At 42.0% G+C, this 27,442-nt stretch overlaps 2 protein-coding genes across 2 annotated transcripts in view; both read right to left on the reverse strand.

The window, feature by feature from the left end:
• Positions 1-22,261, reverse strand: EDEM3 (ER degradation enhancing alpha-mannosidase like protein 3; the record flags this gene model as incomplete). Its single annotated transcript, XM_083867740.1, has 20 exons — positions 1-492; positions 1,971-2,156; positions 2,530-2,695; positions 3,445-3,639; positions 4,137-4,290; positions 5,037-5,191; positions 7,428-7,593; positions 8,113-8,237; positions 8,413-8,496; positions 9,463-9,546; positions 10,275-10,400; positions 11,657-11,754; positions 12,265-12,370; positions 12,757-12,891; positions 13,382-13,535; positions 14,181-14,293; positions 14,742-14,781; positions 17,096-17,196; positions 20,291-20,336; positions 22,101-22,261. The coding sequence occupies 20 exons, from the start codon at positions 22,259-22,261 to the stop codon at positions 83-85; spliced, it is 2,805 nt and encodes a 934-aa protein (XP_083723866.1). The 3' UTR covers positions 1-82.
• A 713-nt stretch (positions 22,262-22,974) lies between these two features.
• Positions 22,975-27,442, reverse strand: part of NIBAN1 (niban apoptosis regulator 1) — a 56,207-nt gene continuing 51,739 nt past the window's right edge. The window contains exon 14 of the mRNA XM_083867895.1: positions 22,975-27,175. Within this exon, the coding sequence (XP_083724021.1) occupies positions 25,509-27,175 (1,667 nt within the window). The 3' untranslated portion in view covers positions 22,975-25,508. The remainder of the gene's footprint in view (positions 27,176-27,442) is intronic.

A 27,442-nucleotide genomic window follows, 5' to 3' on the forward strand; every position in this document is an offset into this window, starting at 1 on the left:
TATGTTTTCTTGGATATCAGGGCCTCACTTCTACCCAAAGAGGTCTCCATTTGTTTATTAACAAATAAGTTACTATTACAAGTCATAGCTCATCCTTTTCCATCATTTCAAATGCTTCTATATCTTCATTCCAGTCTGCTAATATGGATTCCATAGGCTGGACTTTACTATCCCAGTGAGCTTTAGAGCTGGCCTCTGTGTGGGTGTTTTGTTCCTGAGGCTGGCTGTCCCCTGCTGTACATGCTGGCTCTGGAGCACTGGCCTCTGTGGGTCCAGGGGCGTGGGGATCTGGATCTGCCATGGGAACACTGGCACTGTCTGTGCTGGCAGGAGACAAAGGATCAGGGTCACCAACAGCAGAGCTTTCTCCTCCTCCTTCGGGCTCCTCACTGACTGCTTGAGCATCCTGAGATTCTGAAGGAGCCTCCTCGGAAGTTGGTTTGTGTGAATCATTTTCGGATGATTTCTGGTCCATATTCTCAATTTCCAAGTCTTTGAAAGGGAAGGAAAAAAAGGAAAAAAAAATTAGAACAACTGCAGGAATGCAACACTGTATTATGTACTCCAAAATCAAGGTCACTTCCTTTGGCCTTATTTCTTCAAAGAAGAGCAGACTTTTCAGTGATAGGAAAAGTTAATAGTAGTGAGGGATATATTTTACAGAGGGATAGGAGGGAAGCCTTTTAAACACATTTTACGTGAGGGCAAACAATATATTGAGGCTCATTTTGGTTCCTCAAACTTCAGGAGTGACTTAAGGGTCAGTGCCAGTTACCTCCTTCAGCCTTAAGCAAATATCCACTGCGTGCACTGAACTTTAATGCTGGATTTTAAAGCACTCCCAGATCCACCAGGATCCCACATCGGAGCACATGGGAGTTGGACAGAATTGCCCAAGTTTACTGAACTGTGCATTTGAGAGAGCCAGAGCCAGAACCTGCCCACTCAAAGCAAGGAACACACGTCTCCCATGTCCCAGCTTAGCCCCTGACAACTTCCCAATGGAGTCATGCAGATTTCTTTGGGTCTGATGTTCATGGCTATAAGCAGGACATTGATACTTCAGGATTTTTAGGGAATTTAACTGCACATGCCACTGTTGACATGGGATACTTACTGCTATCAATAATGTAGTTTGGAATCATTTTACCTTTAAAGATTGTTGCTGGGATTCCAAACGGAAGCACGAGGAGGGGGAAGAAGCAGATATGGATTACAAACTCTCAAAGGCAGAGCTAACTTGTATTTAGCATTTTGTCAGAGCACTTAGCACAGTTATAAACAGGAGGGATTTCTAAGTTGGGAAGAAACAAGACAAGATTTTGGCATATCCCCTTTGCAAATAGGCTGATTTTCTAGAGATCCTTGTTCTTACCTACTCTTCTTGAACACAGCAGTGCTACAAGGAAGGCTTACAAGAGGAAAATCTGGAATTTTCTGCTGCATTCAAACATTTCAACTGGGAATGTATTAGCTTGCAATTTTCTTGCATTATACAAGAACACCCACGAAACATCTGAGGTCAGCAGCCTTATTTCTCATGTTAACCACTTCTCCTTAGATAGGCAAAGTAGTTCTAGCACTTGTCTCTCCTCTTGGGTCCCAGCAATGTCACTGAGGATCTTGGTGAGGGAGGGATGTTCACAGTGTAGGGCACTGGAAACATGCTGTTCCTGATGCTACTTCAAAGCAGCTGATGACAAAAAAGGGTTCAAAAGGAATCCAAAAGGCTGGGTTTTCTCATAAGCCAAAGTGACATTTAGGAACAGCATTTCTGGATGTTACCTCATAGAGGGAGTGGCTATCAATGATATCTCTCAGACAATGGCTTGCTTAATGAAAAACTAATTTCAGTGTCAAACAGAAAATCACAGCACCTCTGGCCTGCAGTGCAAATCATTCCTGTCCATTTTCCACTGTGCCATGGCACAGATGGGAGCTGGATTGACATAATTCACCTCTAACCTTACCTCTGTCTTTTGCTTTATCAGAAAGGAGCACCTCCACAGCCTCATACTCCCGGATGGCATCCAGGATGATGTTCCCTTCCTTGTTGAAGAGGAAGAGCATGGGAATGGTGATGTCATCTGTGTTCTTGCCATCCCCAGCCATTTGGAAGAGAGGGGCTGTGTCACTGCTGCTGCCCTCGTTGTCATCTAGGCAGAGCACACCAGAGGAAGGGCAAACTTCCCATCAGATCAGCTGAACTTGGAGCAGCCTCCCCTGCCCAGTCACTTCACAGCAAACCCCAACCTGCACTTTTCATTTCTATACCAACTCTTCCTCAGCAGTTAGTACTGACAGCACCATGCAGTCCTTAAAGTAACAATTTTTAATCTGCAAAAACACTGACAACCACCCATCCCAACTTGTGTCTGCACAGAACCAGACAAACCCCAAACATCTCTTCATCTTCTGAGAGCACAGCTGCTGTGCTTCTCAGCTTAAAGCTTGTCAGCTCTCCTGTATTTTTAAATCTGTAAAATTAGGTTACATTTACACAAATTAAGGACTTGGAATTGTATTTACCAATGACAATGCCTCCTATTGCTCCAGCTTTCTGAATGTTTCGTGCCTTTTCAGCAAACATGCACTGGCCTCTCTGCATCAAAGCAATTTTCTCTTTCACTGCCTCAGGATTAGTGATCTCTGAACATCCATTATATGGCTTAATAGTTGCAACGAATCCTCTTGTCTGTTTGGAAAAAACAAAAATAAAGAGAGAATTAGAGCACTATGGTCATGCTTGTGAAAGATTCCCAAGCATTTTTATTCCTTCAGTCACTCTAATGCATTTAGTGTTGTCTTGTGTCAGTGCAGACAATCTGTGCCTTGAAACTGGAGCTCTAGAAGCAAAGAATGACTAAATAAAAACCTAATTCTCATCATCAGTGTGGTTTGTCTACACCTGGGAAAAGTCGTCTTTGGAAATTTTTCTCCTGTGCACTACTAGTCTGGAACTCCTCTTTGGGGCTACAACATGGGTTTTCCTACTGCTTCCCATAGGGACCTCTGCCTCTGTGGAACTGCCCTCTTCCATCTACTCAGAGCCTTCTAGAAAAGCTTTCATTAGAACAACTTGCTCCAACTCTAAAAAGCTTCTGCCAGCTCCTGGCTGACACGGGGAGGGAAACTTCCCTAAATCACCATCTCCTTAGCTGTGCACTGCAGACTGGATAAGCTTGCTTTGCAACTCATGCTGTGCATGTGTTTTAAATCCTAAACCATGGCTGATGACTCAGGAGCAGAGCAGAGACAGATAAGCCACTCATCCCCACAACTGTCACTGCTGTCATTGTCACCACTGGGCCCTGTCTTTTAACCACTGTAATTAACTGATCACCTGGAGGATCAGCTGGATGCCCTCAAACAACAGCAGTGCTGTAAACTCAGGCTTGTGCAACAGGGAAGGGAAGGGAACAGACACACCCACATCTCACATACCCCTGCTTTGTGCTTGGACAAGTCCATCCCAAACTGTGCTGGCCCAGCAGTCAAGACCACCCTGCCAAAGAAGGGATGGGAAACAATCTGCACAGCACGAGGAGGGAGCTGCTGCTCCTTCTGCTGCTGGCTGGAGAGTTCAATCATTTCCTGCATGAACCGTAAGCCATCCTCAGCATCTAGGGAACTTGCTGCCTGCAGAGAGAAGAATCAATAAACAATTTTAGCTTAAATGTTTGAGCAACTTGAGGGAAAAGAAAGTGAAGTTGTGTTTGCTTGGACCACTGCTACAAAGACTTTAACATGCAGGGTGGATGCTCACTTCCAATCATGCATTGTTGCACAAAATGTTTGGCACCTGCACCACCCAGGAGACTGAAAATCACAAATATATAGACCTCATAAAGAGATGAAGTATCTCACACTGAAAGCAGTGTTTTCAGCCAAGGTGCTGTTGGCTACATCACTTCAACATGAGCAGCCTCTACCTAATTTAGGGGAAGGCTAGTTAGAAGTATTGCTGAGGCAAAATATTAACAAGCATCAGCCTGCTAAATATAGCTACAAAATCCAGCTCATGTGCCTCCTTCCACAGAATGGCTGTCCCTCCTGAAGCTCCAGGTGTCAAGTATCATTGCTAGGAGGACTTTGCTGAGAGCTCTAAAAAGGAAAATCCTGCCAGGTCATCTTACTTGCACTGCGTGCTGCACTAATTGTACTCGGCCATCTTTCAGATGGATCAAACTGACTCCCATCTTCTTCAGGATCTCCAAGTGCTCAGGATTACTGGCCATGAAATCTCTGGCTCTCAAAGGTGGTTTTGGTCCACTTCCCAAACTCTCCTCTCTGCCAAAAGACATCAGAGATCAAAGTTTTAAAAACCAGGTTATCCTTGAAACAGAACTCTAGTGTTATCCCTGCCATCACAAGACTGGAATTCTTGGTACACTGAGTGCAAGCTTCAGGGGAATGCAACTTCTCAATCTTGTTTTATTAAAGTTGTCTATATTATCAATAATTTTATAGTGCAAAACCTCCCACCCAGTATTGATAACAAAACTGCCATATACTTTCTCTCATTTGTAAATGGTCTGCATTATTGCAACACTGACCAAAACCAGTTTGGCCCATACAGTTGCAACTCTGTTTTAGTCATGAAATACAAATATAGAAGAGGTGGTCAGGAGGACAAACTTTGTGAGCCTTAACACTGCCCTCAAAACAGGTGCAGTTATGTGGGGCAGCATAACTTCCTTACTACAAAGACTTTCAGAATTGTTCAGGAGACTCCAGAAATTTTACAAATCAGAAAGACACATTTCCTGCAATACTCCAAGTGGGAGCTGCAGCCGAGGTATGAGCTCACTCAGCTCCTTTTGCTTTGAAAGACTTGCTAATTCGAGCTGCAAACTAAATCTTGATGAGGATACCACAGAAATCCAAAGTGATTTTTCCTGTGATCAGGAATCATCATCCCTTTGGCTCATCCCAAAAGGACTGCCAGCTCCAGCACATCCAATGCTCCTTCCCTGCAGAGCAGACCCTGTCCCACTCAGTCCTGTGCTAACAAGGAGAGGAAATGTCCATCTTACGCTCTGGAAATGCCCCGGGGACAGCTCTTATCCACCACGTTCTTCAGAGGCTCACGGATGCTCTGGGCAAACATGGGATCATTTGGGAAGAGGATCTGGGTGTTGGGACAGGTCCAGTCAAAGTTGCTGTCGTCAAGCTCTGTGTACTCTGTACTCTAAAATGAAAGACACAGTTTAAAAAATGCAGGTTTTATTTTTACATAAAGAACATCAACAGATAAGCCTCACTTAAGTAATGTGTGTTCTGGGGACATGTGGCAGCTGAGTGCAATAGGGGGGAGCCACTGCACTGCAACCCCTTGGACAAACAAATACAACATGTGTTCTAATTTATAATTCACTAAATTTATACAGTTTCTTGATTTTTTTTTTTTTCAGAAACAGCTAATCCTCTGCTGGCAGACAGAACTTCTCAAGACTGCTCACGACAAAGCCAGTGCCCTGTATTTTATGTGCTGGACAAGTAAAGGGAGTAGTTCTGGTTTCACCCAATATTGTCTTTACAGCGAGTGACCAGCTGAAGGCTTTAGGTCATTCTTACTAAAAATGGCACATCTTTTCATGTGAACAAAAGATTCTCCTCTTCAGGAGCCACACAGACTTGCAAGTCTGGATGAGCAAGGATGAATTTCTATACAGTTCAAACAATTTCTATTTTTAGGAAAGATGGCAGAGTGAACATCTGCACAAATTGCTGGTTTGTAACATGCGAAACCATGTGGAACATGTCTGGTGGTTTGGAGCCACATTTAGCATGTCCTTAGCCTAGCAAATAACTGGTTATAGATAACTGGAAGGCTCATTTTATAACCCATAAAAATTAATGTAGTATTTATCTACCCAAAAAGACTCACCCCTCCTCTTTGCAAGATATTGGCCAATGAAAAATCAAGTATTTAAAGGCTCCCTAAACCCCAAAACCTAAAGGGCTGTTACTAAGACATGACCTTTCTTGTTTATGAGAGCAAATAAAAACAGGATGTTGGGTTGATAGTACCAAGTATGTCTCTCACAGTTTGTTTTAATAGCACTGTATTTATGTTAAAAATCATTTACACATTCCATCTGTTCAGATAAAATTCCATAAAAGAGGAACACCCTGACATCCCAGCCTTTCAACCACCTGACACCATTTTCAGTGGGTTTTTTCTTACTTGGATTATATGCCCATTTGCAGCTTCAACTCAAAGAGCTTAAAAAATGAAATTCGAGCAATTTATTGTATCCTCTCTATAGGTCTTTCATTAACATTTGCAGTTCTCAAGAGAACAAACCAAGTTAGGCCAGCACTTAACGCAGCACCAGCTGTGGGAACCCTGCCTGTCTTCAAAAGTATTAAATTCCTGTATTTGGAACAAAAGTAACATAAAATGCTCCTTCAGACCCTTCAGAAAACTTCTTGCTTAGTTCAGAAAACAAACTGTTTCCAGAACTCCAAGAGGAAAGATAAATTCTCAGGGAAAGAACATTTCAGAGAGGGTGTGGAATTCTCACCCTGAAGGAACATTTAACACCAAACCTATGACCCACTGAAACATAACCAGTGTTCAACATTAAAATCAAATAACTAAAAATTTATCACTGCTTAATGCTGAAGTCCATCAGACAGGGTGATTTTCCAGCATATATGGCTTAACACACAGTATAAGCTTTTTCCTCTGATCCAGGCATTATTGTAAAACTCTTAGAAAATGTTAAAAATAGAGGCACAAATAAGGGAATTTGTGTCCTTGATGTCTCAGACACCATCTTCTCTTTATCTTCTTCATTTTTCTTATTGTCTTACAGATAAATTATGTCACCTTACTGACCACAAAATTAAAAAAAAAAAGTGAGGATTTATGATGCTTCATGGCACAGCTGTATTACTCCAGGTTATTTGGGAAGGTTAAGTAATTTATAAACCCACAAATGTTCTCATATTTACGCAATAGGTGCCTACTGCATGGACTAAAGTGATTAAACATCCCAAATCTGTCTGCAGCTGTATCTTACCAAATTAACTCCCCAGCTGTTTCAAAAAACCTCTCAAATTTTGTTCATGTGCTAAAACAAACAAGAAAAACTTAAGGTTTAGAAAAAATCAAAAAAAAATAAAGATGGGGACAAAAATATCCTACTGTGTTATCTTCCAATTTACACAGAAGTGGGGATCACTTGTCTTTTGAAATCTTGCTAATAATTCCTTTATTTCATCTCAAGGTTCAGCAGTGCAGGAGCCAATAATTATTCCTAATCTTGTGACTGTTAATTTGATGAAATAGTGCCTATTAATGTGTTCAAACTGCTGCACTTCCTCAAACTATGATCTTTCCTGATTTTATTTCCTTTTCACCTTCAAAAAAAGGAAGTGTACTACAGAAACTGATTTAGACTGGGGCTGTTACATACTGTATTTTTTTTTGAGATGGTTTGGTTTGTAGTGGAGAGCCAGAGTGGCAACAGATGAGCTTCTGTAGTGAAGATATAATCTTCAATGTCGAAAATCATGTCCTCCTTATCAGCAAACAGCAGGTACAGATATTTAAACATCTCAGCCAAGAAGAATGAGTCCATCCTGTGAAGAAAAAGGGGATGCCCATTAGGGAGATCTCCTCATTTCTAGAACATCAGTAAAAGAAATATTCCTAGTGCTTCATCTCTGAAGACTTCATGACTATTACTGATGAACATAATTCCATTAGCATTCTTTCCACTTGGAAGAAGCTGTGTTTGGAGGGAAATGATTCAGCACATTCACTACAGAAGAGTTTTATAGAAAAAACAAATAAACCTCCTGACAAACTTACAGATTTGAAGTGTATCTACTTTTAACATAATTCATCTATTGCTCTCAGACAAATGAAAGGTTATTAAACTAAAAATATTTTTATAGAGCATCTTATAACCCTACTGAAACAGTTTACACATAGTTTCAATCCATTTACAGTTCAATACAATTACAAACAGGTAATTTAAGACTTGGTTATCAGACTGAAGACAGACACCTCCTCAAAGGTCAATTAATTCAGTTACACAGGGCAATTTGATTTTTTCTGTATTTTTATATTTAAAAAAATAATTGTGCAAACTTTACCTGTCTTCATGACTTCCTGTACGAACATCCTTCATTGCAGCAAACCCACAGGGAACTCTGGCATACTTATTCAAGTTTTCAATGAGGGTTTTTCCTACTTCTAGGTAATAAGGGTCTCCTGTAGCCTAAGAAATAAAACAAAAAAAATTTTTATAACCACTGCATCATGTTTATATCCTAAATTGGATATAATTCAGGCTCCAGTGGATACTATTCAATTCTGCCTTTAAATAAAACAGCAACAAAATTCTAGGTGCAAGAAAGAGTGCTCAAAGATCAGAGGAATGAATGGGACTGTACCTTATACAGGAAGTAGGTGCTTTCAGCAAATTCAGGCCTCAGAGGATGCTGAGCCCAGTGAACTCTGAAGTCTGTTGTGAATGCCTGAGGATGAAAAAGGACAGACAAGAATAAATGCAGGAATGCAAACCACACACATGTTTAACTGAATTCTATTTTAACTCTGATGTTAACTATGTTAATTCTTATAACTATGTATAACCAGCCTAGCTTTGATAAACACCATTTTTGCAAACATACCTACCACCTGACACCTCCAGTGCAGTCAAGTGTCACTGCACACTGACAGATGGTTAAGCAGCTGTTTCTAAATTAATACCACGGGCTAGAATTCAGATACCTAAAAATTTCCCAGTCTATCTATTCACTCTAAATGTGCACTGGGAAAAGCCACTTCTGTCATATATTCACTATTTCATACTAAGGTTTAAAACAAGTCTTTGCTCAGGGGATGGTCTGTTGGCTTAAATAACACTACCTGACCTTTTAAAATTTCCTTCATAAGTACAATACACAAAAAAACTCAACCAAAAAACCCTTAAAGAGCCAAATGACACCATTTTAAAAGAACTTAAAAAAATCATTCGACTGCTTAGCATTCTTTGCTCTCAATAACCACACTAGGTGAATGTGATGTTAAAATGTTCTCTAACAGAAATAAGCTTACACTAGAGGAAAGTCAAAATTAAACCTGGAGTCAGAAGCTTTCCAATATAATCTGGGTCATCACAGATTAAAGACACACTTCATCAGGTAAACAAGCTTTTCTGAGCACAATGGACTTGCTCAAAGACTTGCAGCCATCTGCAGTAAGTCTGTGTGCTGACTTTCAAACACATTATACAGAATTTCAGAACATTCAGTTGTCAGACATGCAGAACTGCAAATCACATAAGAATGTTGTGGAAATGAGGTTTTGATTTTAATAACACATATACCTGCTGTTTTTTCAAATGGGCATCTGCTATTCCTCAAACTGAAGTAAGACTCAGTTTACACAATCAAAAATAGAAATTTTTGATTTACAAAATCAAAAAACTACTACCTTACCTCTGGAAGAAAGTTATGCTTTTTTATAACCTGATACAGCATCTCATGTGTTTCAATAGCAGGTCTAATATCACCCTTCAACACCTAAAATTAAAAATAAAAGTCACACTAATTCACTAAGCACAGAGATAATACTCAAGGTTAAAAACACGGTGAGTTCATGTAAAGCTACAGAGCACTCACTACATACTGTAATTATTAATCCCTGTCAGTTTAAGTCACAGATACTCCTTCAGAGTTTTGTAAGCAAAATCAGTGAAGTCATTAACATTTTTGCCTATGTAGAACAAGGACCTCTGACATTTACAGAGAACTGGGGTGAAAATGTGGTTTAGTTTATCTTAAAGATGTCAATGGCACACAAGCTAAAAAATCAGCTAGTAAAAAGGCAGCTTAATTGGAGTATTTTCATGATATGACTTTTCTTGAGTATGGTATTTTCATGGGTATTTTTTGTGAAGGAAGAAAATTACATGAACAGACTTTACCTGATACTCGACATGGCCAGAAAAGCAGATTATCTTGCATCATAGCATTGAAATTACTGGAAGACTAAGTACAGAAATCCTGGAATCCCAGAATGGTTTAGGTTGGAAGGGACCTTAAAGCCCATCCAGTGCCATCCCTGCCATGAGCAGGGACACCTTCCACTTTTCCCAGGCTGCTCCAGCCTGGGCTTGGACACTTCCAGGGATGTTCCCTCAGTATTTCTGAAAATCAAATCACTAAGCTTGACTGGAAAATCATATATTCAACCCAGTTAATAATTTCTTTGTTATTAAAACCATCTCTACATGGGTTTTGCACCTTACCTGCAATCCAGGGAAGAAAGCAAGCAGAGAATCCATCCAGGTCCGAGCATTTAGCATTGGTTTATGAATGTGAACATCAAGGAGAAGAGGTGGCTGGCTGATGTATCTCATTATGGCATCATAGTGCTGCCAAACATCAGGAAAAACAGGAGGTTTGTGTATCAGTTCATTCCTCAAGAGAGAGATGGATCCCCAGACTGGCATAGTATTTGAATGGAAAACCAGTACTACATTCCCAATTACTACATTTGGCAGTGCCACTCATCTCTAGTTTTGCAAAGTAAAACGAAGTGTAGCAAATACTGAAAGCTCCAGAGTATTACACTTGCAAAACTTACCACATTTCCAAGGAATACACGCACACAAAAGCATATCCAGCAGCCATGTGATAGACCAGGAACTATCACAGTTAAGTAACATTTTTTTTGGCTGAATTTTAGAGCATGCTCTAAAGAAAGCTGAAATTGCTTTCTCTGAACAACAAAATTCCAAAGCATATGGATCTCAGGAGGAAAAAGAGGTTAAAAAACCCAAATAAAGCAGCTGGACCAGATGGCTCCAAAGAGCTTTTAAACCTACAAGGTCACTTGCCACATTGCTAATTTCCAAACCCAAACTTTGTTTTCAGAAGGTGCAATGCTGAGCACGTGAGCCAAACTGACAGGAAACACTTCATAGATGCAGCTCAAAGAAAATGTAACACTGGGAGCTGCCCTTCAGGATCATGAAATCATCATTACACCTGAAACAGGTATTTAACTATGGAATTATTCCACTTCTAATAAAAATTCCATGCTATATGATATAAAAATAATTTATGATCTAAGATGTTTTCAATGGATATTGCTATTTTAAAAATAAATAATGCTTTTATGAAAGAATTATGATGCTGACCAAGTTGCTCAGTAATTTATAAATTACAAAAAACTGAAGGGTGGTTTTCAGCTTGTATACTTAAATGTATCCTGGGCCTGAGGATCTGCAGTCCAAAACAAGATCCACACTTTGATTTCTTTTGTAGCTCTAGGAAAGAATGAAATTGCACAATGGGTTGGAAGAAGAGACCCTTATGTTCTATTCCAGAAACACTTGCAGTATTGCACTCTCCCAGATGATCTGGAAATACAGCTTCTCCCATACTGGGAACATGGACAAAGGCCTAGAAGGTTCTGATTTTTACTGGATGGGGTTAAAATAACTGCTCAGGTGACAGCTAATCACCCAAGATTAACAAAAACCCTCAGTGAAAAGAGGTGGCACTAAACACAGCAGAAGTCATAGAAATTCTGCTAAAGATCCCTTTTCAGTCTAACGGCTGACAACACAATTACTCTGAAACTTGTATTGCAGAAGGCACAAACCTGAGCAAGGTGTTAACTCACCGTGTTAAATCTTTCCAGGAAACTGTCATCTCCCAGCAAGACATAGGCTTTTAATAAATACTCATAGTATGAATCTATTCCTGCTCCAACTCCACTATCTAGGAGAAAATAAAAAGGTGGGTTTACTCTAAGTGGTGACATGGGTATTTTCCACATTTTTCCACTTTGATTTTGAAGGCTCTTCCAGTGAAAGGAAAAGCCTCCTTTCACTGGAATTAAGGCACAGATGGAAGCAGAGACACAATACTGTGTGTCTGTGCCAAAGGCTGTGCACTACCAGTGCACATAATAATATGGACAGACATGCATTGGAGACACTTATTTCACAGGACATCACTTCTCCCATCCTATTTATATTTTTCCTATGTATTTATAGCAAAGTCTCTGAAAATTCATCCCAAGCCATTTCCCTCTCGGTGTTAAAGAAGATCAGGAAACACTTTGCCATGAATAAAACCAGTTTCTCTTCCAGAGAGGGCTTTTCTCTCTCAGAGCAGAGCCAGGCTTTGGGGCAGCAGGTTTCTGCACTGCCTATGCCATTAACATCTTCCAGGAGTGCAGGCGAGCCTGCTGGGGGTGTGTGAGATCTGCTGTGGCTCAGGCCCCACCTTTGCGGACCCAGTCTCCGGTGTGGATGTTAATGGTGACCCCCACTAAGTTGCTGCTGCGCTGCCTCTTCTCCCAGATGAAATCCAGCGCCTTCCGGGCATATTCCTGCAAAAACAATTTGTTGGGAATTAGGGAAACACAGACACCAAACTCTCTGATCCTTTTGACTATTCAATTAAGATGCTAGCAAAGGAATAGGATGTTTCATGTCTAACAATTTCAGAACTCCTTCTAATCTTTAATTTATCTGGTTTACTTCTGTATTACTTTAACTATTTTCAACCAAAATTATGTCCTGTGACTTATAAAATAATTTTAAAAATCAAACCTTAGAAGAAAGCCCACAAACATTACATATCTCAACATATACAAATGTTTTTGGTGCAGCACAGCTAAGATATCCATTTCATGAACTCTTTTTCCAAAATTACAAAATGTAAACAGAATGGTAAAGACCTAAGGCAAAATATAAAGTATCATGGAAAGCAAACCTCAAATATAGATGTTCCTGTGAATCTACTTAAAGCTGCAAACTCAAGGATCAAGGTACCAGCACAAGCTGTACAGGTGTCAGTTTCTGTTCCTGTTCGTGCTTCTGGATGTCTTACTCCAAATTTTAAGTTAACCTAGAGAAAAACAGAGGTTAACATCTTTATTTTTCCTAGCTGAAAGAATTTACACTCCTATAATTGTATAGCAAGTATATAATCTATGCTCTTTCTAAAGACAAGAAAAAAAAAAATATCCCTTTGTTTTTGCTCTGCCAACTTAGACATGCACAGAGAACTATCCACAAATACTCTAACTCTCAACCTTCCCAAACAAGAACCTGTTGCCTGGTTCACTAGACATTTGAATAAGAAAACACACTTTAAAAATCTAATCCGAGCAGACTATTTTTTTTAGTAAATCAGGCAGAACATCACAAGCGCTCCTGAAAATTTAGTTTTGTAAATATTTCAATACTTCTGGCTCCTAAAAGCACCTGCAATTTATCAGCTTTCCATTTTCTGTCCACTTAAAAAATTCAGGAACGATTCTGGAAACAGATATAAAATCAAAACAACAGAAGTCTTGATTACAGCTGTAATCCTGCATTACAGAAACAGAACTTACTCTTGGATAAGGGAGACCACTAGTGGTGTTAAAAGCAGGTAGAAGCTTGTAGCCCAGTTCCTTTGCCATGTGCAGGAGTTCACCATTGTACCACTGCATATATTCACCTTTTTCTTTCAGCATAATTGCCACTGAATGTCCACCTAGGAGACCTCTAAATAAAAGAGAAATTATCCACATCTCAAAAGGTATGTTCATCTGAACAGCAAGGACAACTCTGTACAATTTAGATGACATGTACATAACTCTGGTCCTAGTTTTTAGACTCCAGATGCAATTCCCATTATAATCAAGATTAGCTACTAGTATCTTGAAGCAATTCTTGTTCCTTATCATTGGAATCATTGATTCATCAATATTAGACAGGAATAGCAACCAAGACCTCTAAAATGACAGATAATAACTTAAAATTTACATGCTCTGATCCTGCATTGAGCCCCAGAAGTCCCTTCCAAGCTGAAATAATCTATGATCCCAAGTATCAAAATCTGGCAAATCAAGTAGTGAACAGAGCCATTTGCAAGCCTGTTTCTCTGAAGCAAACCCACGGCTCCCTCAGCATGCACATGGGGTCCTTAATCAGCAAAGCTGATTTTTAATCACTGCAGCAGCGAGATGGGGGCAGCTTGATCTGATCCAGCACTACTGCAGCAAGTCCTGCCTTGCCTTTTTAAACCTCTCTCAGGTGAACTGACAAAGGCACAACCGTTTCAAATAAGTGGAACAGCACAGAAAAGTGTCTTAAAGACACTGACTAAAATCCACATTTTTAGAAATTTTGGAAACAAAAGTTACTCACCCAAGGACTCTTATGTTGGTTTCAAAGACAGATACAACTATGTCATTATCTAAATTAACATCCTTTATTACTTTTTTTACAGCCTCTTCAAACTCTTTGGTTTTATTTAACACCTGGAATACAACAGTGAGCAGGTGTTCAGTTCCAGTACAGCTAATGCAGTCACAGTGTATCTGTATACAGGATATTTCAGTGCACACACAGTCAACCAAGAAATACATACATACAATTAAAACCAGAAATACAGCAGTGGTTATTAAGCCTTGCTCACCACAAATTGATCCTCTTGCTTTAGACTATAAGGGAAAGCAAACTCTTCTGTGTTTAGAGCCAAAAAAAGGCAATATAAAAAAGTATCAATGAAATGTGAAGGAACTGCTGTAGTTTTATTACAACCAACTCCAAACTCCATCCCCACAGCACTTCAAAGTTTCCACAAGCAAAAGTCACTTCAAACAGAGCCAGAGATCAACGGTCATGAAAAAGAATTCTAAAAATAAGTCTGAGCATCAGAAAACTATCTCTTTGTTTTATCAAAGCTTATCAACAGATTAAACTTACCACAAGAGTGTCCAAGGTATCAATTAAGGTCAGTGAAAACCTATGAAAGAAAGTTTTAAACAGATTTACTATAGATCTGTATGTGTAAGAATTAAGTGATTTTTTAATAGTAACTGGTACCAGGGAAGAAACTAAATTCTCACAGACCACCAGCTGCAAAAAATTAGTTGTACTCAACATGTTTAGTATCAAAACCTCGTTTTAAGTTCCCCCCTTTGCTTGTGACCAGAATAGGAGCTGACAAAGAAGCTGTGATTACAGATACATTTATTTACTGCAAAGCTTTCTAACTTCTGGTAAGCAAATTTAATTTTCATTTATTGTCTAAAATCACATCTATTGAGAAACCCAGCATAAAAGTCTTCTTCCATCCTCTATTTCACTTGTTTTTTTAAAAAAAAACCAAAAACGTCGAGATCAAAAGCTATTCCAAGCCAAATTTCTCCTACCAGAAACTGTTCCAACACTAGCTAGTGGTAGGCTTAAAATAAAGAACTTTATTTACTCTAAAATAAAGAACTATTTTAGCAGTGTCCAAGGCCAGGCTGGACAGGACTTGGAGCAGCCTGGGCTAGGGGAAGGTGTCCCTGCCCATGGCAGGGGGTGGCACTGGATGGGCTTTAAGGTCCTTTCCAGCCAAACCACGTTGGGATTCTGTGATTATTCCATTAAAAGAGAGCATCAAGTCAGCTCCACACTACCTGAAACAGGATCAGGGGTTTTCTCCAGGGCTGTTCCAGTGCATCCCAAGCTGAGGGGACCTTTCCCCATCCCAGGAATTGTATCTATGATTGTATCTTAAATATGTGTAATTCCAACAACTGCTCCCATGCTAAGACACACCCACAACACAGAATAAACAGAATTTCCAGAACATGATGGTGTTAAAACTGAACACTTTGGAACAGTTAAAATTGCCCACTGAGGAGCATGCACCAACGATTTGAAACCTTGTAGGCAACATGTGACAACCAAAATTCTAATTAAGTGTTCCTATATTATAACTCTCTTTAATTTGTAAAGACATAATGGCATCCTGTGAGTGCTGTTTTACAGGAGACAGAGATTAACTAATGACTATGCACAACTGTCTAACAAATCCACAACTCCCATACAAAAGGAGGGAAATGATGCATTTCATATCCCTATGGAAAGCTCCTAAGTTCTCCAGGGAAACAGAACTGACCCAGCTGCCACACCCTGTCATTTTGTGATTGCAAAGACTGGCAGAGAACGCCACTCTGATGAGCTGATGAGGCAGCTGGCAAGAAAAAGCATTAGATAAGAAATCTGCTACATAATAATGTACCTAATTATAAGGTACAGAATGATGCCTGTATACAAAGAAACAATACATACATACAATAATTTAATGCATCTAAGGGACTGAAAGGTATTTTTACTCAAATGCCAGTATGTTACTTTTAAAAAAGGTTATTAAAAAGAATGCATGACCAGGATTAAAAATATATTTTCTTGACACTTTTCATCTGCTGTATCTCTGGATACCTCCAAGGTAGCAGGATTATGGGGAAATCTCTAAACTACAGAACATTTGTACATAACAAAACACAGCCAAAATAACATGTTCAATATCCTAGAGACAATTAGAAGCAGTATTTAAGAAAAGGATTTCAGCTTTGATTAACACTATTGTGCTTAGTGACATTAAACAGTGATGTTAAAAAAATCAGCTATTTGTTATTAAAGAACTTGATTTATAAACTGCACACATTCAAAGGTATCAATTACAAACGCATTTAGAGTAGGTCAACTTTGCCTTTGATTATTTCGTTTAACCTGGAAAAAAAACAGTCCTTAAGTCTGCATTTTGCTAGCCAAAGGATCAGTGTTTTGTACTATCAGTTCCCTTGAAAGAAAGAATAGAAAATATTTCCAGGTCCAAAATAATATTTTATACTTACAGCAAAGGCCTGAGGCTATCATACACATGATAAGCATTTGACTGCTTGTTTTCAGAAAACTTTCTACTTAAAAAAAAGCACTTTAAATATCACTTATTAGGCCAGCATCATGGATAAGAGTTTATTGTTCTGTTCAGCTGATCATTAACCCTTACAATCTCCACCACTAATATATGTCAGCCCACACAAGAAAGGTTTCCCTATGGAAAATATTTGGAGAATGGTTAAAAAATTATCTTTGGGTCTCATTCAATGGTCAATTCTCCTAATTAAGGTACAATTTCACATCAGTTAACTTCATAATAATAAAAATTCTACACTTTTTACAAGTGTAAGTTTCTAGCCATATCAACTGAACAAACAAATTTTATGGGGTGCCAATTGTACTTCTGTTCCTAGATGTTTACAGTGACCATTTGAGACACTAACTTTCCCAAGGCATCATCCACATCCCCTCGACTCGGCTCCTGACCCCGCACTCGTCCACGACAAGTTAAAGGCATGAGTTCATCAGCTGGATAGGCATGCTCCTGTTGGGAACAAAACAGGGGAATCAGTTACAGTGCTCACAGACACTCCTGGGAGCTGTCAAAGGAATCCTCATCATGCTGCTCTTCAGAGAAACTGCACAGCCCCCACAGAGCCCTGCAGGTGGGAAGGGAGTTCATCTTGTCCAAGCCCTCTGCTCGAGCAGGGCCAACCAGACCCAGCACCATGTCCAGACAACTCCTGAGCAGCTCCAAGGAGGAGACAGACTCCATGGCCTCTCTGGCCACTCTGTGCCAGTACCTGGTCAACTCCACAGTGGAAAAGTGTTTTCTTGTGTTCAGAGGGAACCTCCCGCAGTTCAGTTTGTGCCCGTTTCCTCTGAGAAGAGCCTGTCTCTGTCTTCTTGACAGCCTCCCTTGTTAAATTCCCTGGAGCTTTTCCCTTCTCCAGGCTGAACAGCCCCAGCTCCCTCAGCCTTTCTTTACAGGAAAGATGCTCCAGCCTTCCCATCCCCTTGATGGCCCTTCACTGGACACAATGAACTCACCTGGCTGAGGGTGACAGTCAGGGACAGATAAGAGAACTCAGAAGTTCAAACAAAAACTGATGAATTACTACATGAGACATAAAAGATAACATACACCAAAAAACTCTAAAAAGACTGAGCCTTTTACAAATATAACTGACACTAATATAACAAATATAACACTGACATCAATGGCAATGAATCTTAAATATATATAACTGCAATGAACAGGAACTTGTCTCCTTTAGAAGCTCAACACAAGTGGTTTGAAATGGAGCTTTTCTCTTGATTTCAGCAGGAAACTGGCTACTGTACTGAGGCTTCCAGTTTGATTTTTAGTGGGGAACTAACACGTGGCAGGATAAAAAACTTCAATTGCTGCACTGAAACTGCAAGTAAACACATCCAAAATCTTTCCAAATATATGGTACAAAAATAATCTGTATTCAAGCATGAAATAAAAATAAAAAAGGAACATTCCTCTATAAATAAACAACTCTTAGAGCAACTTCTTTTGAAACTGATGGTTTGCTTCCCTGTATACCACTCTGCTGAGTGTTTTGGTCTTTGCTCAACTCTTTGTTCTCCTCAAGTTTAACTACAAAAGGCAGAATCTAGATCATTTACTACAGCTCAGATGTTTCTGAATATCTCTGCAAAGCACTCAGAAAAACAGATTAAAGAAGTATACAACAAAAGCAATGTCAAAACTGAGATCCCTGGCTTAAATTTTGGATAAGAGAAGTGATAAAAAAACCTGGAAAAATAAACTTTTAGCTTTACAAACAAAGAACCAGAAGCATTTTGAAAAATAAAAGTTCACTTATTCTTTGCCTGTAGCAGAGAATAAGCAGCTATTGGATTGAGTTACTTCCCAACTTGTCACTGGCCCCAAGTGACTGACATTTTCACATGTTCTGACAGCCAAGAAAAATATCCTCATTATTACAAATACTGCTGAAGGACTGAAAAAAACAGCAGCTTTTTCTCAAAGCTTCTGTTAAAAACTGAAAAAAAGAAAAAGAAAAAGAAAGGCAAGGGATTTTCCCTTGCAAACAAACATGAATTTTGGCCTTCTAAATATACAGGTCTAAAATACATACTAATAGAAACAGAAAATCAAAACTTCTCAGCTGGCTGTTTCAAAAACACCTGCAAAAATACTTCATTCTCCTACTGTAAGAATCAAGTCTGATACTCTAATCTTTCCTTCAACTTCAAACAAGTCACATTTCTCTGTTTGTTCAGTGTTTCAGCATACGTGGCAAATAAATATCCTTTTGGCTTCCAAGTTGCCAGGAGAGCTGAAGTTTCTCCTCTCTTTCAAACAGAATTTTCTTGCTACAGATGTGGCAAGACCCCTCCCAGTTGACAATCTATCACGCAATGAACAGTGGAAGCACAGATCCTTGTAATATTTTATCCAATTTTGCCAAATACATGAATTTTCAATTGAGAAAACCCAAGCGAAGTGTTTTTCATAGAACCAGATTACAAAAATTATGACCAAAAAGTCTGATGTTGAACTGCTAAAGGTTTCAAAGGTACAGAACTTAAGTTAAAAGGAGAAACTGCACCCCTTTGAAAATCCTCTTGCTTGGCCTTCTGTCCACTCTACAGTCCTGTATCTCTCCCACGCCGCATAAAGTTTTAACTCCCAAGATTTTAAGCTTGAATTTACATATTAAAGTTGAAACCATAAGACAGAACCTGGGACATGTGGCAAGATGCTGCCAGGGGACAGCAGCACATGCTGCAGGAACTGATGCAACTTGAGAGGGGTTTCTGCAACAGCCACAAAGAATGTGCAAGAATGTCCATATAAAGCCAGGAAGAATTAATCTTTTCTACTGATCTTAGTCACATCTACACTTTCTCCTCAGAAGTGTATTACTTATAGAATATCTGAAAGTCATTATTACTTGAGGAGGTCCACTCCAAGTGTCTATTTATTCTTAAGCTTTTCTAAACCAAGGCAGAGCAGGGTGTGTGGAATGGCTCAGAGATCCAGAATGGGGGCACAGGAATCACAAGTCACAGCAAAAGAAACCACAGCCAGCATGGCCTATGGTCATATGGCAGTCACACCCTGGGCACAGCCTGGTGTGCCTGGATATGGCACCAGATCCCCTTCCTCTTCTGCAAACAGTTTCTACAAGAACACCCAAACTGCTTCTGACATGGCTTACCAGTGAAGAGTTATTAAATGTCATTTTTACCTACAAAATAAATAAGATCAATTTGTGTTGTCCAGAATCTGATGCCTACACACAGCTCTGCTGGAGCTTCTTTTTCCTGGAATTTCAAACCAAATACTTTACTGTTGATAGCCTGACATGAGATAAACTGGTTTGGGAAAGCTCAGGCAGGGATTAGGAGAGCTACCACAAGCAATTGTCAGTTACCACTCTAAAAGCCATCACAACCCTCCTCAAAGTAATATTTGTTAAAAACTTTTTAAAGGCTTTACAGGTGCTGTTACTCATTTTATCTCTGTTTTTACCCCTCCTCCCCAGACATTTCTATAGAATATCATGAACTGTAGGTTGCTTTTCCCCCCAGGTCAGCAACAACTCCTCTGAAAAGCATCAAACAAGCATCTGACTTACCATATAATTGCTATATGCATGATCAAACATTTCAAGCACTTGATTTCTAAAAAACAAAAAAGAAAAAGCATTAGTGATCTGTCTCCTAACGGCCTTTAATACACCATCTTACATGTATCACACTTTAATATGTGACTGTCAGGCACAGGTCCTCTACCAACATACTCTACTCAAGTAAGTGAAATACAGAATAATATTTTTTTCTTGATTCAGCTACTCTTGTTCACTCCAGAAAGGAAAGACTTCACCTTTCTTCACCTAACATGAAATTATTTGGGGATCTCTTGGCAAGCCAATACTAAAGAAAACCCTTACATTTATTTCATATGTTTGAAAGGACAGAAATGCTTCTACATATAAAAACCTCCCAAAAAACCATTTTTTTTTAAGACACAGCACTACTTCTGAACATCCCTAACTGTTTCACCAAGGAGCCCTGCAAGGAAAAAAGGATGCTAATTTCTACCATCAACATAATTCACAATGTCTGCTGATAAGACCAAACATAAAAGAGCCAAGAACATCACAATTATATTGTAAATATCCAATTTAGTTCAATGACTTGGAAATTCAAGAAGTAGTTTTGACTCATCAAGTGCATTAAGGCATCAAAAGAGCAGAGGATGGTGCTTTTCCCAGGTGCCTCTCAGGCTGCAGCAGGCAAAATCCCAGAAAAATACACAAAGCTCCTGGGTGATGCAGCACACAGAAAATTGCTAAAAACTCACATTTACAGAAAACCACAAACCATGGCAGGACATGGCCTGCGCATGCCTGGGGCATCAGATGGTGTTTTAAGTGCAATGCAAAAATTTTAAAACAAATTGGGGAATGAAATTTCAACTCCTTGTGTAGCCTCACGATGAGAGCATATAAAAGATTGATTGCACACAGAAATTATGCTGAGAACCCAAGATGGAAAACCGCAGTAACTGTAAACACTGGAGTTAAATATCAACTTATACCCGACAGCTGAACTTGATGATCTTGAAGGCCTTTTCCAACCTTAACAACTCCGCGACTAACAACTCTGAGAGTATCCACACTGTTTCTCCAGCAGATTTTTTGCATTACTGTTCTCACACCTGACCACTGGCTGGGAAGAGGATGATGAAACTGCCCCAGTGACATACCAAGACAAAATACTCTTGATTGTTAAGAAAAAAAAAATCCCACTACATCCAGGAAAATATATTTCTATACACGTAATATTTGTAATATTTACCCTTCAAACAGAAACTACAAAGAAAGAATCAGGCTCTTACATGTACATGCACGGAGGACCGAAGCAGTTTAGGTTACATACAGGAACTAGGCAAACACACGTAAACATTTACCTTTTTTATGACTCCCGCACTCTCCCAGAGGCACGGCCATAATTAAACCGAGTGGGGATTTAGACTTACCTTTGATCACTTTCACCCCTAGCTACATACAAGCCCTGGCTCTGAAATTTCCAAGGCGAGCTCCGAGCTCACACAGCACATGGCCGACCCCACAGCGCAGAGAGAAGGGGCCGGGCGTCCCCAGGAGCGGCTGAGCTGGCCCACGACACCGGCCAGGCTCCGGCACACGCAGCTCCACACGGCCAGGCTCCGGTGCCGCGCGTCCTCCGGAGTGTTGGGGGCCGGGGAGGGCCGGGGGACGCCGTCCCGGAGCTCTGCACCCGCAGCCGCCCGGCGCCCCCCGAGCCCGGGGCAGCGCACACCCCCCGCCCAGCCCGGGGGGGCCCGGCCCGCCGCCCTTCCTTCCCTCCCTCCCTCCCTCCCTCCCTCGCTCGCTCGCTCCCCGCGGCCGTCCCCGCGCTCACCCCAGCCGGCGCTTCTCCTCCCTGCTCATGGCCCCGGCGCCCGGGGCGGCCGCCAGCACGGAGGAGGCGGAGAGCAGGCCAAGGGCCAGGAGCTTCCAGGGCCTCCTCCAGCGGGGCCCCCGCTCCCCGGCGCGGCAGCCCGGAGCTCCGCTGAGGGCCATGGCGGCCGGCCGGGTGCCCGCTAGTCCCGCTGCGGGCCCATGGCCGTTCCCGCGGCTCCCGGGGCAGGAAGGGCCCGGCCCGGCCCCTCCGCGCGCGCCCGCGGGGGCGTAGCCAAGGAAACGGCCTCGCGCCACCGCCGCCGCTTCCGGCACCGCCCACCCAGCGCGCGCCGCCGGGCCAATGGGGGAGCGCGGCGCAGGGGCGTCACGTGCGCCGGCGGGGACCGCGTAACGAAAGGGTCGACGTGGACAAAGGGGAGGAACTACAGCTCCCGGCGTGCCCCGCGCCGCGCCCCGCCCCGCCCCGCCCTCCCTCCCTCAGGCGCGGCCCGAGCGAGCCCCGGGCGCGGGGTGTGCCGGGAAATCACGGAGTGGCCGTGGTCCGGGACGGAAGGGGCTGTGGAGATCGGCTCACCATGGGCAGGGACGGGATCAGAGCCCCGTCCAGCCTCCCTGGGGTGGGACAGCCACGGCTTCTCTGAGCAGGGCCTCACCGCCCTTCCTCCTAAATAGCCAGTCTAACACCCCATTTGAGGCCATTCCCCCTCACGCCGTCACTCCGTGGCCCCGTAAGACCTGCCTGTCCGTGTTGCCGCAGGCTCCCCTCGGGCAAGGGAAGGAAACACCTCCTCACTCCCCGCTGCCTGAGGGACATTTCTTTAATCAAATCATCACACACTCACAAAAGCAGCCTCCCAGCAATGGAAGGGAAGAGCGTCTTTATTTCCATGACAAGCCTTTGTACAAAGTTCCAAGCAAATACAATGTGTTTCATGTCCTGGCCTTTAACAGTGGAAACCCCATGGAATTCCACACCCCAGCCCGACTCTGGGCCAGGGGCCGTGACAGGCGATTTATTACAGTTCCCAGTTTGTGAAGGCAACTGCAGGAAAGCAACAAAAATGACGGAATGGGTGCATTATTACCATTTCTGATCAGTGGTCCCACGTAACCTTGCAGATTGCCGAGCTCTTCCAACCAGCTGTCGCTTCTAACAACTGTGGTAAAGACTAGAAAAGCACTGCTTTATCCATTTGAAAACAGGCAGAAAATGCCCCAAACCAGGAAAAAAAGTACCCTGACCGTGAGGAACTGCAATTTAAATTGCAGAACCAGGCAATGTACGGGCTGAATCTTCTCCATCCTTACCCATCTCACTGGTGAAAAACATCTGAGCATCTGCAGTCAGCAACACAACTCATATCACAGGAAAATATTACCCAGATCTAGGCCTGCCACAGAAATAACTCCAAAATTACCATTATGGGAATACTTATGCAAAATGCTCTCTATACAGATGTATCTGATTCATATTAGAATGAATTACTTTCCTTTTGCGGGAGGCTGCAGTCATTTTTGCTGCCATGCTAATTGTCTTTCATACAAAAAATGTATTAAAAACTATCATGTCCCCTAATTTTAGCTTTAAGAGGCTGCTTGCTGCTGCTGAACTCAGGCGCTTCATAAATTTGAAGTCACTTAACACTCAGTACCAATGAAAAATAGTTAATGATTTGTAAATGTGAAGCAGCTGACAGTGAAATAACCAATGATTTGTAAAAAAAAAATCGCTGGCAGTGGTTTGCATGTTTACAAATTAGTATTTTTGCATGAAATATAAAGAGGAAATGAGTCAAAATACTTCTGCAAGGACAACATCTGTGATCTTCACGTTTCCATACCACAGTATGGAAACCTAGAATAAATAGGAACTGCACTTATCTTACTGCAGTGACAGAGCAGTTAATCCAGTTACTCAAAAAGGTTCCTTCCTCACACAGTGATATTTGCCTGTTCCTTTAGTGTAAATTTTCTGTTAGTATTAAAGGATATTTTGATAGCATTAAAAGGCTTTGCACAGTTTGCTGAAGTTAAATGCTAACACATATTATGCTCCCGGGACTTTGTTATTTCTTCCCGTGTCTTTATGGGCATAAATCCTGCAGTCCTTGCTGCAATTATAATTAATCTTTGCTGTCCTGTACTGGATGACATTCAGAAACAGGCTCCAAACATTGGTCAGAATTTCAAGGTGCCTTAGACTGACCTCTAAAGTGAGGTCTTGCATTTGAAAGGCCAATAAAATACTGGGTTTCATCTCCAAGTCTTTTCTGTGCAAACTGAGATGCAAAGAACACATATTTAAGCATCTCTGCATCAAGATCGTGGCTTCATACAGATCATGTGTATGAAAGCAACTGTCTCATTTTAATAACTGCTTTTGTGATGTGATTCTGCCCTCCAAAATCTAAGCACATGTAAAACAACCTCTGGCTGCCTGTCACTTCAGTTAACATCTGCATTAGAAATTACATGTAATAATCCATTACTTCACAATTGTTGCCACTTATTACATGATTTCAACACCTAAAAACGTCTGCAGACCTGAGTAACTCAGTGTGAATGGGAGTTGCAGGACTCAATATTCTCTATGAAATAGCTGTAAGTGAATCTATTTTATGGTGGGATTTAAACCAGAGAAATGCTGCCTAATCGTTATAGTTATTGTAAACATTCTCTTCTCCCCCTTCCATAAAACAAAACGAAACAAAATAGCCATAAAGTGCTCTGGAAGGCTAAATAACCCCGAAGTGCAGAGTGGGACTGAGAAACCGGCTCCCATACTTTCCCCTTTTTAAATACAGCAATAAGAGAAAAAAAAAAAAAATTAAAATCCGAATATTTGCTTGTCTTTGATATCTGCCAAAACTTGAAAATAATTAAGTAATCAGTTTGCAGAGTTTGCATAGTGTGGCTTTTCAGCGATCTACTAAATCAACTATTTGGTTCTGTTTACTACTAAAAAGTGTTTTTATTTCCTGTATACTGCATGCAAATACTAAAAGCATCCTCGAGTATGTATGTACCAACCACCAGAATCAGAGCAGTAGTTGTCAAAACCATGCATTTAAAAATCAAGAGGATCCCTAAGAACAGCTAAGTTGTTAAAATAAGTTGATGATAGTTGGGAATTTGAAGCATTCAGTGGTCACATTTTCAGACTTTTTCTCTAGTTTTATAAGGGAGCAGATTTGAAGTGACAGATGAGGTTCCTCAGCAGGAATCTGGTTTTAACCAAAAGGAAACCCATCACCCATCCCTCAGGAAGGGACTCGTGGGAAACCTGCAGGAGCTGGGGACAACCACACCAAAGCGCATTTCCTCCAGCCCCGACCTGAATAATTCACAGCTAAACAGGGATTGCTGGAGTAAATAGGTCCTGCAGGGCTGGGCTGAAAGCTGCTTTTTACTCCTCAGAGTTTTGCTGTGCAGAACCATCTTCTGGGTGTTCTGGGAGAATCGCTTTTCCTGCTGTGCCTTGAACTGCCGCGTGTGAAGGCGATTGCTCTGCTGGCTCCCCCTCTGGCCCCGCAGGCTCCGTGTGTGCCGTGCGCTCGGCCCTGGGCTGGCCCTGCTGCGGCACCAGGGACACGGGCTCCAGCAGTCCTGGGTTGGCTCTATCCAGGATGGGCACGTCCCCCGCGGCTCCATCTGCAGCAGGGCTCAGAACGGAGCTCTGTGTCCCAGCCTCCCCCGGGACAGCGTGGCTGTTCCCTCTTCCTTCCTCCCCACAGAGCCTTTTGTCTTCCACCGCATTTCCCGTGTGTTCCTCCGGCTGCAGCCCCTCACCTCCCGCACCCGGGTACCACACGCTTGGCTTGCTCTCCGCCTCTGCCTTTGCCTGCTGAGGCGGAGCCGAGCTCTCCACCAGCCACGGTGCCTGTGCTCCCCTGGGCACGCTCTCTACACTCGCACCATCTGTCCCCAGCCTGGCTGAGGACGGCCGCTCCTCCTTCAACTCCACACATTCTGCTGCATCTTCACTCCTCATCTTCTGGCTCACCTGAATTTCTGCCACAGACACTTTGCTCAACTCGTAGTTCCCATTATGGTGCTCCTGCAACTTCAGCAGCTCGCCCTCACAGGCCTCCTTTATGTTCTCAGCGGGAGTATCTGCTGGGATCTCAACTGTCAGCATCAGCAAACTCCTTATCTCATTCACATCATCGAGGGATTTACAACTCTTTTCTTTCGACTGACTTTCTTTTTCAGGACTATCCCCAAACCCGGCTTTCCCTGTCTTTTCATCCTGGGACACAATCTTTGTCTCAGTACTCTCATCACTTTCTTTTTTACTATCCCCTTCAAACCCTGTTCTTGCTGCATTTTCACTCTGAGATATTTTTTCCATCATTTCATTTTCTACCTTGCTTTTCTTTTCTGCACTCCCTAAAATTTCTGTATCTGTTACACTCTCAGGTGGGAAAGTGAGCTTTATCTCAGAAACCTTTTCCTGAGCTGTGCTTGCTTTCTCCGTGCCACTGACAGACACAGCAGCCGTTACTGTTTGACTCTCTGAAGTCACCTCTTCCTCTGCTGCTCCTTCAGGTACCTTAAGTTCTTTTTTAGGGCTGTCTCCAAAATTTTTTACTGCAGTGTCAGTCTCAGAAGCTGCTTTTTCCTCCACAGCTTTTTGTTGTGCCTTGAGTTCTCTCTCAGCGCTCACTACTGATGCATTCTCCAACGCGCTTTTCCCCTCTGCAACTCCTTGTTTAGTGCGGCCAGCCGAAGGGGACTCCTGTTTGTCACCAATGTCTGTAACGGCCACTGCTTCCCTCCTGCTGGCCTGATCACCAGCTGCACTAACAGCGGCGCCCGCCTCTTTGTCCGCTGCCTTTCCCTCATCAGCATCCTTCTCCCAGACGATTCTCCCTGTCACGACGAGCGTTTCGTCCCCGTGGCTCTCGGTGTCGGAGCTCTCGGCGCGGGCGGCTGCGGGCGCCCTGGCGGGGGTGCCCTGTGCCGAGCCCGTGGGCGTCCTCAGCTCCGTCAGGCTGGACACGCTCTCGCAGGGCACGTTCAGGTTATCCTCAAACAGGTTGTGCTTCCTCAGAACGGCAGCTTCTTTGATCACTGAATGAAACAGAAACACCAAACTGCTTTGGGAAGGCTGACAGAGGCACAGGGAAGAACATGCAGCACTTTCCCACGTTTATGCTGTACATTTTGATATTAAAGACAATGCTAATGTTCATTTTTAGCTTCATTTTAGTTCACATTTCTTTTCTGGGGATGGGGATTTTATTTTTTTGAGTAATGGCACTTAATATTGGCCTAAGCATTTCTGAAGCAGAGGACCCACAATGCACAAGGGTAATGCTTCAGTGCAGAAGGATTTAC

The sequence above is a fragment of the Zosterops lateralis genome, assembly GCF_965231275.1.
Source record: "Zosterops lateralis genome assembly, chromosome: 9".
Classification (NCBI taxonomy): Eukaryota; Metazoa; Chordata; class Aves; order Passeriformes; family Zosteropidae; genus Zosterops; species Zosterops lateralis.